Here is a 15,255-nt window from a genome sequence, read left to right as displayed (position 1 = left end):
TTTACCTGTGAAATGATGAAATGTAAAGAGACTTCTAAAGAAATTAATAGGCCATTTGATAGAGTCTGTAAATCTTTTTACGTAGCCTAGTTTTCAGCCTAGTCTAATTTGATGTCCCAGTAGATGGATTATTATTTCAACATTTTCTCCCTAAGAAGGCAAAAGGAAAACTGTCTGTTTTATGGGTTACCCATATTATTTCATGGTAGTCGTATAATGTTCATACCACTTTTTGGAGAGAAGCAGGGAGGAAATCAAGTGATACAGTTGCATTTATAATAAAAAGGCATTTTGTAAGAAGATCACATACCAGGAATGATGGGCTTAAGGGCTGCATCCCTCCCCATTCCTAGGAAACATAGCCACAATAAATAGTGATGTGGCTCCTGGAGAAGGTGTAAGTTTGAATTAAGACAGACTCTTTTGTGCTTGTTTTAGATGATCTACTAACTGTCCATGTCACTGCGTAGGTTTGATCACATAGGAATATTCCAAGATCTTCTGGGGTCCTTCCAGATAAGGGCTTAGTTTGCATAGTACCTGACCCCAGGAGGTGGCCAGAGTTCACCACCAACATGCCAAATCCTGGGCCCCATTGAGGAAACTACATGGCACTCCAATCTACAAACTGGTGGGAAAGGTTCTTAGTAAAGCTACAGACTTAGAATTAAATTTGAAATATCTTCACTTACTTGCTTCAGTAGTTATATTGAATAAAATCGTAGAGTTTAAATGGAGAATGCCCATTTTGTAATTGGATACATTTTATTCTTTTAGGACTATACCTGGGAAAATCATGGGTTCTCCCTGGTGAACAGACTTTATTCTGACATTGGACATCTTCTTGATGAAAAGTTTCGCATGGTCTACAATCTCACCTATAACACTATGGCCACCCATGAGGATGTTGACACAACCATGCTGCGCAGAGCTTTATTTAACTATGTTCACTGTATGTTTGGAATCAGGTATGTTCATTGTGGAGAGAGCTCTATACATTTCTAGATGAAAATTCTGACGTGAGTTTTACTTCTATCCTATTTAGGAGTATACAGTTCTGGGGAGAAAATATTACACGTGGACTTCTGATTTTAAAAAATTAATTCTATTTTACAAAAAAGCATTTTCCTTTGCTTAACTATAGTGAATCTTAACATGCATATATAAATACAGTAGTAAGAATTTACTAAGGAGGGAAAAAAACATCAGTAATCATTGGGGATAGAATCATTGAAGATTCTATATCAGACTCAATTTGAGAATCCTTCTTTGAAGAATTGGACAGTTAAAAAACATAAATTATGTCTCTTTAGATCACTATAATAAATGCTGGTTTGATTGTTTATTTATTTATTATTTTTGAAGGAATGTTACATTAGGGTATCGATAAAACTAGGATAGATTCTGCCCTCATAAAGCTGACTTACATAAGCTCACATAAGAACACTGAAATGAAACTATCAATGTAAATTGATGGCCTCTAAATTTAGAACATTAGCATTGAGAGGACAGTGAGTAAATAAGTGAATGAGATTGAATGATGTAATCAGGAAAGCTTTTTTTGGAGAATGTGCCTTATTGCTGGGTTTTGAAGGCTTTTGTGGAGATAGATTTGCAGAAAGAGAAAATTCCCAGTTATGAATACATTCAGTTTGACTCTATACTATATCTCTCTGATATAGTATCAGAAAGCCTTTATGGAATGGAATTAGAATTCAATTTGTTAAGCAAAGTAGTTTCTATAATTTTAACGAAAAAACCCCCAAATTTCCTGAAAAATCAAATAATAATGAAACATTCTACTTAAAAGACACTGTTATGATGGTAAATGATGACTATGCTATTTGCTCTTTACCATCTTAGATAGTAAGTTATCACAAAATCATCACATTTTAAAACACAGATATTATGCCTACCTAATTAAGAAAAATAAACAGTAACAGAATTGAATTCAATTATGATAAATATTTATTATCTTCAAGACAACAAATAACAAATGTTATGGTGATTGTGTTTATCTGTTGGATGTAACTAAATAAAGCTTATGTAAAATCCTCGAGATACTTATTTTTTTGTTTTGTTTTGTTTTTGTGAGGAAGATCAGCCCTGAACTAACATCCATGCCAGTCCTCCTCTTTTTGCTGAGGAAGACTGGCCCTGGGCTAATATTTGGGCCCATCTTCCTCCGTTTTATATGGGACACCACCACAGCATGGCCTGACAAGCGGTGCGTCGGTGCGTGCCTGGGATCCGAACCTGGGCTGCCAGCAGCGGAGTGTGTGCACTTAACCACTACGCCACGGGGCCGGCCCTGGATATACTTATTTTTAACTAAGCCTTGTGTTTGGGTTAAAAATTAACTGAAAAATATAGAAGAGAAATCCCACAAGCTCCCACCGCTGCATTTACCCTCCTGTCTGCCTCTGTGCCCATTTATTCTGCTGTCTCTTCTCTCTCTCTCTCTTTTTTTTTTTTTGGTGAGGAAGATCAGCCCTGAGCTAACATCCATGCCAATCCTCCTCTTTTTGCTGAGGAAGATTGGCCCCGGGCTAACAACAGTGCCCATCTTCCTCCACTTTACATGGGACGCCACCACAGCGTGGCCTCACAAGCGGTGCGTGCGCGCCGGGGATCCGAACCTGGGCTGCCAGCAGCGGAGCGCGTGCACTTAACCGCTACGCCAGGGGGCCAGTCCCTGTCTCTTCTCTGTTATTATGAATGAACTGTCAATGCTGTTATGCACTTCGGCACAAAATCCCATCTCATCTCATCTTCTAAAGTTCCCTATTCCAGCAATTCTCCCTTCTCTCTCCTGCATAATCAACTTTTGTCTCTTTATTGGACCTTTCCCATTAGTTCATAAACATACTGTTATTTCTCTCTTTTAAAAAAAATCCTTTCTTCATCCCTGTTTCCCCCAGCTATTCCCTCATATTTCTGCTCCCATGCACAGCAAATCTCTTTGAAAAAATTTTGTATATTTACTGCCACCATTTTCTCATCTCCCATTCTCTCTTGAACCCACTACAGTATCAGGCTTTTACTCCTACCATGCCAACAAGACTGCTCCTATGGGGGTTGCCAGTGACCTCTGTATAGCTCCTTCCAGTGGTCAGTTCTCAGTTATCATCTTATTTTACTAGGCAGCAACATGGGACATAGTCGATTACTTCCTCCCTCTCCCTTGAAACACTTGACTCCTGCCTTAGGGCTGTACATTTTCTCTTCTCCCTCTCTTGTGTTTGCTCAGATGTCAGCCTTTCAGAGAAGCCTTCCTGCCTACCCTATCTAAAATCACAGCTCCTCTCCTCCAGCCTCCAGTTTCATTTTATCTCTGCAGCAGTTATCACCATCTGATATATTATATAGTTATCTTTTTAATTTTTTTCTTTTTCCTCCAGTAGAATTTAAATTCCATGACACCAGGGATTTTTGTTTATTTTGTTCATTAGTGTACCACCAGTGCCTAGAAGAGTACATGGAAAGTACACGGCAGATAATCGGCACTCAGTAAATATTTGTTAAATGAATTAATGAGCTTTTGGTGTGTAATTACTGGACAATAAATGTCTCTTTGTACAACTTTATAAGTCATAAATTTGACTTTGTCGTTATAAAGCTGTTGTCATATTCCATCTAGGTATGATGACTATGATTATGGAGAAGTTAATCAATTACTTGAACGAAGCCTGAAGGTTTACATTAAGACAGTGACCTGCTATCCTGAGAGAACTACCAAGCGCATGTATGACAGTTACTGGCGTCAGTTCAAACACTCAGAAAAGGTGTGTTTCATGACCAAACACTATACCATAGACCAATGTTCAATATAAGAAATAATGATTATGAAAAGTTATACATGAAAACATTAATAAATTAGTGCCATTACAGAAATGGAAGTGGCACCATCTAGCCATCTGTTTTGTTTTTTTTTTTAATGTTTTTAAATTCTGGTTTAATTGAATATTAACTAAATTTTGGTTATATGTTTTGTCCAAGGTGGTGTATAAAGTATAGGTTTAGCATCAGCCTTTGAAAGATTGGATCTTAATACTGATATTTTAAAAGTACATTTGGGAAACTGTCTACCATTCTAACTATTAATAAAAATCAAACCTACTGAGATGTGTGTTATGCGTAGTTCTATCTTGGCCCAGAAGACATATCCATTTAGAGATTGTTTAACCCTAGCCATTAGAGTTAACCCATTAGAACAACAGCTTCTTATTCCAATTTGGTAATTTAGTATTTTGACAATATAATGCAGGACCTTTGAGCCAAATATATAGGAATATTTTTTTGGGTGAAATATATAGGATTCATTATTTAAGACTTAATAAATGTTAAGGATCTTTACCAACTGTATGGTAGAAGAACTGGACTTAAATCCTAGGTCTTTTGACCTTTAAGTCTCAGAATCTTCCATTTATACCACAGTTTCCAAGCTTGAGGGTAAGAAAATCTTTTCAGGGTCCTAATATTCACTACTTAACTGTGTGACTTTGACAGAGAATGTTATGGCTTCAATACCTAATAGATTTTTTGAAGTCTTAGAGCCAATCACATCAAATAAATACCCATTTTATCTCCAGCATCTCTCCTTAATGGATCTTTATGCCCTATTTATATGTTTGCATTAGATTTTCTTTCTTTACTAGGTTATATCTAGAAATTCTCTTTACCCGTGAAGGGAATATATCCAACAATGTATCCAGCCTATAGAAAGATATCAAAATAACTTAAATATAATATAACGTACTCTTTGTAATAAATTTTGAAAACGTGTGTGTATTCATTTTAACCTATCAGCTGAGACATAGCCCCAAAAGTCAGGTGCTTGTTCACAGCTGTTATCTAAAAGGCTCTAGAGAAGCTATGCGTATCTAATGAGTACCAGACACTAATTACACACTGCTGTAAGATTCAGAGTTTCGCTTTAGTATATTTCAAGTAAATAGTAAGAAATGTTTTTTAAAGCTTTCTAAGGAATAAACATAGGCTATAAGAAATGTAGGGCTGATTTTTAGCCATATAAAATTTTACAACTGGAGGAAAGTGTACTTCGTAGGACAAGCGTAATTTATAAAATTTAGTTTTATTTAACTCAAAGATTGATTGGCTTTACATAACATATATTCTACAAAATCATTGGAATTTTTAAGTCTTTGGGGTCATTTTTACTGCTCACAAGAGCCGTTATTTATAAATGCAGTTTTCTTGGGTGTTACATCATGTACATGCATAAATATGCCCAGGCGTGTGTGCGTATGTGTGTACATGTGTCTAACTACACGTGAAAAACCTTCGTGAATATCTGATATATGAAAATAAATGAAAGTTCTTTCATTTGTTTATAACGGTCACTAAACTGGTAACATTTTCATTTCTAGGTTCACGTCAATTTACTTTTAATGGAAGCGCGGATGCAAGCTGAACTTCTTTATGCTCTTCGTGCCATAACCCGGCATTTGACCTGAAGCATCATCCCGGGACAGTAGCGTGTCTGCGTAAAGACCTTTTCACGTGAGATATACATCAGAAGCTGTTTGTGATGTAGCATCAAAAATTATTCAATTCTCTAGTGTCAAAGTTGAGCCGTTTTTTTTTGGCGGCTGTAATGTGCAATGATGTGTTTTCTTTTTCTTGATGCTTAACATTACTAACAATTGCAAAAATAATACTGAGGAGCACTACTTTGCATTGTTCATAGTTGGATTTTTGGATACTGATCATAAATCATGAACCTGGTTTGTTAATGCTTAACTTCAGCGCTTTTGGGTTTGTGTGTATGTGTATTTTTTCCTTCCTTTTTTTTTTTTTAAATAAGGAAAAGCGCTTACAATCTGCTCAAGCAATTGTTTTTCAGATATTGGAATTCGGCAAAGAATGACCTCCTCTGGCCATTCTAAACTTTTAATGTTGTGTCCTAAATCTGGTGGAGGAAAAGCATGCGCTGTTGAACTAAGCTGCTCACAGGACACACATCTGTGTCCCCAGGAGATTATTTGTCAGGCACTGTTTGTTTTTTTTGTTTATTTGTTTTTGTTTTTTTACTGCTATTGGTGATAACGTGAAATGTGATACAGCCATTGTCCATAATTTAATGTGAAATTAATCATGATGAATTCTATAGCATGCTACTGAAATGCCAAATTCAGCTGTTTCTTTCTCATCTGAAACAGAAGTTTCAGTTTTCCATATCAGATGTATATATTAAAAGTGGAATTATGCACAATCCTTTCTATCACTGACAGTAATCCTCAGTCATCTTGAATAATCAGTGCTCACAGTGCTGCTTACAGTTCATTTAGTTGGCACATATAAACCTGTACACACACAAGACTGACCAAAAATTTTCTTTGCACATTTTTCTTTTCTCATAGTGTTTTCTATACTGCAGTAAGCAGAGGAAGGTTACTATACCTATATTTTTCCTGTTAGGCTTTTAGAACTTATTTTCCATGATTTTTCTTATACTAGGTTAAACAGTTTATTATTCAAAGGTAAAAATTGTGTTTCTATGCATTAATGTGATTGAACAACAACAAGAAAAAAAGTGCAATATGTTAAAAAAAAAATACTCAACTAAACTTTCCCCCTGTTATGTCACTGCAGAAGTGTCCTTTTAAACAGAGCCATAAAGAAATTTTGTTCAAATTTCTTTATTGCACAAGGCTTTTGCCTTACTGGGGTTGAACAACGTTCCTTTCATAATGCCAAAGCATCCCCTTCCCCAGAAAAATCTCTTTGGACAACTGGTTAAAAATATCAAGTCTTAGGGGAGGAATAAGCATCCAGAAAGTCACATTTTTGCATTGGTTTCTGTTGCTTAATTAGACTATCTTCACAGAGCACAACATGATATGTTTATAGCTTTAATTTGTATTATGCTCATGAACCAGTGAAGTGCCTAAAGAGATGCTTACAACTATCCAGTAGGACACGGATGCACTGCATAAACACTTTTTGGTTAATTAAGGGTGACTTGAATTTTACACAAACATGCTAATTTTTTAAAACAGATCCATTTTTTCATAGTAAATAATAGTGTTAAAATTTTCCGTTAGACTTCCCACAAAGATTTCATTTTAGACTGACTTACCTGTTATATAGGACTTACATTTTTTCCTCTCATGAAAGAATCGTGGACTAGCGTTCTATTAAATCATTTTCCCCTTCCATTTATCATCCCTTTCTGGTACAATACATTAGATTCCTTTCTTTTAGATTTTGTTCCAGATAAGAAAATAGAAAGATGACTGTAAACCTATTAACATAAGGTAGTTCTGCATTTTTGGATTACAGGATCTTTGAAATCTTCCATGTGAGGAAAAGATGACTAATATTTTTTAAGACAGGGTGGTTTATGTAGGGAGATTATTTGAAGAACTCATGCCAGATCTCTTCTGTTTTGTTTATTGCATATACCATATGTTGATTTTATTCAGTATCACATTATATAGATACATATTAACTACAAAGAAAGTATTTAGGAGAATGACAAAACATGGATGACAACATAAATGTCCCTTTGACTTCCCTAACTTTAGAACTTTCAAGTTGATGATATCTTTTATTCTTAACATTTGTTTTTTTACTAGAATTCTTTTAGTTAATGGCCCTATGTTTTTGTGCAGGTGACCTGTATTACAGGATGAAAAATGATTTTTGTATATTGAAAAGGAGGGGAAATTCTCACAGAACACCACATGAGCTTTAGACCAAAAGGGAAACAAGGTTTAAGTAACTAAAATGGCCACTTAGTTTTTGTTTTTGTTTTTTTCCCCCAGAAATGTAAGTAGTTGGAGTTTGGGTTATGGAAATATTAGTGCCTTTACTAGATCTCTTTCCTAGCAATTTTTAATTTTTTTTTAGCTCAGCATTGATCTATCTCATCAATAATCAGGAAAATCAGTTGACTTGGAACTATAAACAAAACAAAACAATATATTTATGAACCTCAGTGAACCAGCCTAGAGAAATTGACTTCTGAAGTGCTAAAGCACCTCCTAAGATGCAGCATGCACAGCATTCCAGGTTGTGAATACCATTTTACAACTAGTTTGCTGTAAACTTTATCTAATGCAAACTTGAAATTCTGATGCGGTTTTCCAGGGTGGTATTTTTTCGGAGTATTGAATTTACTATGTAGTAATTTATAGTATAGCTTTTTATATTAAAATGTGATATTTTTAAAAGAGATATCTGGTTCAATTGGTGTAATGATGTGATCATACAATATGCTAACATACACCTGGGGCTCACATTGTGCCAAATGTAAATGCACGTGTCTGTGAAGAAAGCACATGTGAATGTGAATTCTCTAACTTCGTTGCTTATTATGTTAAAATTAGTCTAATAATCCACTGATATGTATGCTTGATTGATGTCTAGTTACTTTGGAACATCAAGTTTTCCAGCTTCGATTATAATTCTTAATTTCTCACATCACCTTAAAAAATATCTTAAGTACTCTCCCATTTGAAAGGAAATCTGTTCTTAAACCCGGTCCCTTGACTCTGGGAGGGGCCAGGCAGCTGCCGCATTGGATCCTTCAGATCAGGCTTCCTCAGATGCACGCGTGACCATTAGAGGAAGAGAGGCTTTTGAGACGGGACTACTTATTACCTTCTTCATCTTTTTGAACTAATTGTCTCAGTCTCAGGAAGAATCTTTGTCCCATTTGGGGTACTTTTTAAACAAAAGATGGCTAATTTGGAATCTGGGGCATGGCCTTGCCCTTTAATTATGGCCTTAAACCCAAATAATAACAGAGCAACACAGGACTGTTTTAGAACAGAAAATTCCATGTAAGCTCCTTATCAAAATCATATTTGAACCAGAGCCCCTATTTTAATTGTTATAAAATCTCCTAAAGGTTTTAAATGCTTCTAAAAACCAATTAATATTATTCCAGAGCAACTTTTTCCTTTTCCGTCTTATCAAGTTTTTTCAGATCCAAAATCTTAGATTTTTATGCTGCAGCAAAATAAAATTATCAGCAAACAATTAAAGATCTGTACTTAAAAATAGTTCACCACTTTAGTGCAGAGTGCATGCGTATATGATGGAAGGAGTCTTTTAAACTCTAAAGACAATTCATCAGGGAAAAAAGTAAATTTCAGTGCATGTTATAAAAATGATTTGCACTGTCGTAGTAAAATGAAGTTTTTGTTTTGTTTTATGTTGTATTTTAAAGACAAGTGTAAATCATTCCTCTGGAAAGCAAGACCTTAACTCTTCTCTTTATCCAATAGGACTTTTTCTCTTTTTATGCAAATAGATGGTCTTGCATGGAGTAAAATTTATGCGACAGTAATGTTTTATAAATAGTATATGAAATTTTCTTAGAAGTATAATTCAGCAGCAAACTGAGAGACATGTGGCTCCTCTGTTCAGATGAGTTTTAAGTTCCCTAATTTGTATAATCAGAACCTCTTCTAGGTGGCCGTCATCATAAACTAGGTTTCCCTATTATATCCCTCTGGAGACTGAGAATCAAATTAAGTAGTCTTTCCTCAAAGCAGTACTGTAACATGAATGTATTCATCTGAGTCACCAGAACTGAAATGCCGCCTGTATTTGGAGCGTATTTCCATGCTAATTTGGCTTAGTTAGCAGTGTCTGCTCAGGTGAGACCTAGAACAAAAATAGCTGGGGTGAGATAGATCATAGCGGTAGAGGTATGTGACAAGGCAGAGCCCTGGGAGGAAGGAAAAGTTTTTCAAACACATGGAACATAATTCTGAGAGTGTGGCTGTCCTCAGCATCATACAACTAATGTAAGGGAGCAGTTCCTGTTGTGGGAGCTCCTGCCTGCATTCAGTCCACCCTTTCCTGTCTGCTTTCTCCTCCTCCAAGTGCCTCGACCTCTGCACGCTTCCTCTCCTCCCCTTCCCTCAGCCTGTCTTGGTCTGAATGCCTTTTCACAATCCAAACCAAACATCACCAGCCACCTGCTGATAGTCACCAGCATTTACTTTTCTGAGTCACTTTTCTCCATTCATTGACATGACTTTGTCCCAACTCCCCCTGAATCCCTCAACCATCCAGCTATATTTTGGCTGACCTTTGCCCTAGACACCCTACCAGATATTATGCAGCACCAAGTGTAATCTTGTCCATCCCATCCTATCCTACCCTTTCCCAGCTGCCAAAATATCTTGCTCTCCTCTACCTCATCCCCAAAGAGCCTATAAATTCAGAGTATCCAACCTTTTCATGGATTCACTCTCTATTGTTCAGTAATATTACTTCCATATTTTAAATAAATCATAGAAGATTTTTGCCTTCTATCAAAGTAAGAATCTTTATATTTATACATGATACAGAAATTGAACTATTTCTACCATGCAGAATTTAGCATTTAGCAGGATTTTAAGGTGATTGAATTGCCATCCTAACCTGGATCTATATTAGGTAATAAATACTGCTGTTAGTCTAAGTTGTTTGAATGTAAAGTTAAAATTCTCCAGCAGCCAGATTGATCTCAACCCTTCAGTAGAACAGGAAATTTCTGGCATACAAATGGGTGGTGTTTGAGACATTTGTTTTTTTTGGTGGTGTTTGGGCCTTAAACACATTTCTAATAGAACAACATATGATAAAGGGTGTTTAGGTGGTCCCATTGGATCTCAGAAGCCCACTTGATTTATAATTTAGATAAAATACCACAAAATTGGATCCCTAAGGGTTTTGATCAAACTTTCCTGGGTTAGACTAAGCTTCTAACCCCATTCCTACCCTGTTCTCATGGGAAAAAAAATGCACTATGGGATGAAAAAGGAATGCATTGACTGCAGTCTTTATTCCCCTGGTTGCACTTCAGATATGTCCAGACAGTATCGTTAAGGAACAAGAAATGCACAGAGGAGGAAGAAGCGACAGTTCTTCCTCTCCAGCTGTTGTGCACTTGGTATAGTTCGTAGATGAAAACTCTGTCAGATTTCTAATGTGGGGCATGTTTATGAATGGTTGTCTGACCTGATGACGAACCACCCTGTTTGAAAGTATAGATTATTATGATCTATGGTGGTATTTGCATGCTTTCCGTTCCCATTCATGAACAACCCAACCTGACAGCAGAGTCCAGTAAATGCGTGTAAGAGCCCAGGAATGAATTGATGCCTAGTTAAGAAATGAGACTTAATAATGGGAGACTGAAGGGATGGTTTTTATTAAATCATATATCATGAAATGTTCATTCTAGCTTTAAATTAATTAAGACTACACCACCATGAGGTACAGAACTGAAAAAAAATAGAGAGAGGGAAAAAGAATGAATATCTGATCCTTTTCAATGCTTCTGGAAATCTTTGAAATAATGAAATGCATACTATAAAATAGGCTTTAGAACAAACACCCCATTTTACAGCTCATAGGACAACATCAAACATTAGTAAGTCTAAGTATGATAAATATAATTTTTGCTATATACATTTTGCTAAAACAGTCTATTTTGCACCCCTCAATTTAATCTCTTAAAAATGAATGTATAATTTCTACAGAAAGAATATCCAAGGGAGAGAGAATCTCTGGTCTTTAATGCTAAAATATCATTCATGAATCCTGGCTAGATAAATGTACACATTATGACACTTACCAAATGAAACTGATCATACATCTCTTCCTTAAATTAATCAGTCTTTACAAATTTTCAAGTGACTCCCAAATCTGATAAGGAAGGATCCAAAGGTAGGATAAAGGAAACGTATCAGTTGGGTAGCCAAGAAGTTTCCTTTGTAATGTTGAGACTATTTTCTCTTTTCTGAATTTCACTGGTTCTCTAAAATAAAAGCTGAGAATTAAATCATACCCTGTTCATCAAGTGATCCAAACTCTCTATCTAGTACAAATAATTCCTTTGCATTCATATATCTTCTCTAGAAAGAAAATATGACTTTTCCCTTCCTCTTTCTCTTCACATTTACTCTTTTCAACCCAAAATAAGATAGACACAGAAAGGAAAACACAAGCCAGTTTGGCATCTTCTCCATGCTAATAGAATAGTCACATCCACAGGCACAGTCTGAGCAAGGTAGAAAAGAACCCTGTCAGGTCAACCTGGAACATGGCCTTGCTACTTAATTAGCTCCTTCAAACCTGAAAATAACTTTCCTGGTCACAGAAGAACTGGATGTATCCTTTAGCGTATGAAATAGGATTTGAACTTGAAATCTCTCTTTTTTTAAAATCCTGATTTTGCAGGGCAGCTACATAATGAATGTATATATTAAGACTTTGTAGCTGAATTGCACATGAAATCAGATTGCCAACTTCTTGACTTTGAATTTTAGACATCATTTTATCCTTAAGTTGTGAGTGATGTATGTAGCATGCTGTGAAACGTCTATTATAGTTCTTTAATTCATCAGTATTAATACAGAATTATCTTTTGCGTTCCTCGGTACTTTTTATTCAGTGTAATCAGAAGCTGTGATGTTTTGCCTTTGTAGTCCTGTGCTTTGTTACTGTAATTTTCTTTTTTTTACGAAGCACGTGACTTTGGACTAATGTGAGGCGGATGACGTGATCTTTAAGACTGCTATATATATCAGTCTCTTACTATATAAGGTTTTCAAATAGAATAAGCTTTTATCAAATAGCTCATTGATGCAATTTAGGATGCACACAATTTTCAGTGTCAAATCGCGGTCTTACATTTATAGGTTCAATTCTGAAAATAGCAAACTTGATAAACAGCCACTTTAAATTTGTTCTGGCAGACCAGACCCTGCTGTAGATGTAGTCTAAGGTAGTTAACCATATAAGCCTTTTCAACTATTACACCCTCCCCGTGAGTCAGCAGTAAGGAGATTATAGAACTTATGAAAGCTTTTTGTATGTATAACTAGGTTTTATTTTTCTTATGTTGCTGATTTTACAATTCTGACTAAAGCTGACCTAAGCGGATCAGTTTAAGTGTAATATTCCAGTGCTTTAATGCCTCCTTTTTGTTTTTTTTTTGGAGGGATGGGTAATATTATTTGAACAGATGCAGAAGGAACTGTTAGTGAGTCAAGACAAACACATTTGAAATAAAGGAACTGTATTAACATGTTAACAATTCATAACTGCACTTTTTATGACATTTTGAAAATCTATTTATAGGTACAGAACAATGGGTTTTGTTAAACTGTATCACATTTATACTTGCAGAAATTTATTTCATTGTTATTAGTAGGAATTTTATTGGTTCAATAAAATTGGCAAAACTGAACCCTGATTATTTGCTTTTATATATATGTATTTATGTTTGTATTGGAGTAGCATTCTTGCCTAGGTTGGTTTCTGCTTAATTACTGCAACAGGCATTCTGAAAGACATCAGAATTGAGTCATTTTTCCCCTTTTTTCTTCCTGACCCAGTTTTCTTGTGACATTTGTTATAATCACTCAGTATTGCATTAATGGAATATTGCAATAGTGTCAGTTGTGCAAAATGTATAATTATTATTACCTTTTAAAATGTGGATTGTGAGCTCAGCAAGAAGCAAATTAATGTCACTGTTATCTCTTGTTAACCAAAATAGTAGTGTAGAATGGGGAAAGGAGCACTGAACATGGGATCAGAGCCTGGATTCAAAACCTATTTTTGGGCCAGCCCTGTGGCTTAGCGGTTAAGTGCTCACGCTCCGCTACTGGCGGCCCGGGTTCGGATCCCGGGCGCGCACCGACGCACCACTTCTCCGGCCATGCTGAGGCCACGTCCCACATACAGCAACCAGAAGGATGTGCATCTATGACATACAACTATCTACTGGGGCTTTCGGGAAAATAAAAAAGGAGGAGGATTGGCAATAGATGTTAGCTCAGAGCCAGTCTTCCTCAGCAAAAAGAGGAGGATTAGCATGGATGTTAGCTCAGGGCTGATCTTCCTCACAAAAAAATAAATAAACCTATTTTTTTCACATTCTACTAGCTTTGTGACCTTGGAAGTAATTTTATCTCTATGAACCTTGATTTCCATACCATAGTCTGAGGGGACTAACACCTTCTTGAGATGGTTGTTTGAGAATTGGGTGAAATGTAATAATGTGTTTGAAATATACGGTACAGTGATGAGTTTGAATGGGTAAAAGAGAGAGCCCAGAGAGAAGGAGGTAGGAAGGAGAATTGATGGGGAGGGGGACATTATACATGTGAAATGTGAAGTGATGATAAGGCTTCCAACTAGAAATGTAGGATAGGCTTTTGGAAAGCTATGAGGGGATGTGTAAAGTCTTTTGTGCCAGGTTTTCCAAAGTCCTAACTTTTCATTTCTCTTAACTTTCTGATGACATAAAAGTTCATATCAAAGGCAAGGGCTCTCCCTTGGTGCCATATGTCCAGCTGTAATGGGGGATCAGCAGAAACCAGCTCCTTGCTGATTAGAGTCTGTCTTTTCCAATAATATGCCACCTCTGGCCGAGATAAAGGACAGGGCACATGAGACGCACTCAGCCAACAGCCCAGCCCTTCCACAAGTCTCCCCCCCGCACTCAAAAGCCAGCTTTTTGACACTAGTTCCCTCAGAATTTATTAATAACTTTGAGTCATTTTTAAAAGTAAAATAAAACTCCATGTTTCTGTGTGTGCTTGGTCCTTTCACATATGATCTCATTTAATCCTCACAATAACTTTGTAAAGAACTGATATCATTTTACAGACAAGGAAATTGACTCTTAGCTTTGCCCAAGAATTGGCACCTAGAATCGGCACAGTGGGGATGTAAATTCTGATCTTTCTGATGTCACTTTTTATACTGAACTTCACTACCTTAACTCAGGCTAAATTTCTTGCTTAATGATATAAATGATCATGCTATCAACATGACATTTTACTAAAAAGTAAAAGGATAGTCCATGCTCCAAGCCAGAGCTTAGATAATTTTCCTCTCTGGCTAACTTGCAACTTTTTTTTTTTTTTTTTTTTTTTGGTGAGGAAGATTAGCCCTGAGCTAATATCTGTTGCCAATCCTCCTCTTTTTGTTGAGGAAGATTGACCCTGGGCTAACATCCGTGCCCATCCTCCTCTACCTTATATGTGGGATGCCTGCCACAGCATGGCTTGACAAGCAGTGCGTCCGCACCCGGAATCCAAACGTGCAGAGCCCGGGCTGCCAAAGCGGAGCGTGAGAAATTAACCACTATGCCACTGGGCCGGCCCCAACTTGCAACTTTTTTAATTTTAAAGAATAGATTTTTTTCTCCAGTCCTGAACGGGCCCTTTGATTTTAAAAGATGATCTCTGAGGGGAAGGTTCACAGACCCATATA

The 15,255-nt window shown here is 36.4% G+C and overlaps 1 protein-coding gene across 1 annotated transcript in view; it reads left to right on the top strand.

Annotated features, from left to right (window-relative positions):
• The window catches only part of SESN3 (sestrin 3), a 70,737-nt gene extending 57,518 nt beyond the window's left edge, over positions 1 to 13,219 (top strand). Inside the window, exons 8-10 of the mRNA XM_004427425.3 lie at positions 778 to 968; positions 3,641 to 3,785; positions 5,391 to 13,219. Of these exons, the coding sequence (XP_004427482.1) occupies positions 778 to 968; positions 3,641 to 3,785; positions 5,391 to 5,477 (423 nt within the window). The 3' untranslated portion in view covers positions 5,478 to 13,219. The remainder of the gene's footprint in view (positions 1 to 777; positions 969 to 3,640; positions 3,786 to 5,390) is intronic.
• Positions 13,220 to 15,255: the final 2,036 nt, after the last annotated feature.

This window comes from Ceratotherium simum, chromosome 7, assembly GCF_057802395.1.
Source record: "Ceratotherium simum simum isolate JZ-2026a chromosome 7, ASM5780239v1, whole genome shotgun sequence".
Taxonomy (NCBI): domain Eukaryota; kingdom Metazoa; phylum Chordata; class Mammalia; order Perissodactyla; family Rhinocerotidae; genus Ceratotherium; species Ceratotherium simum.
Note: the sequence above shows the minus strand (reverse complement) of the source record. Positions and strands in the feature narration are given on the sequence as shown.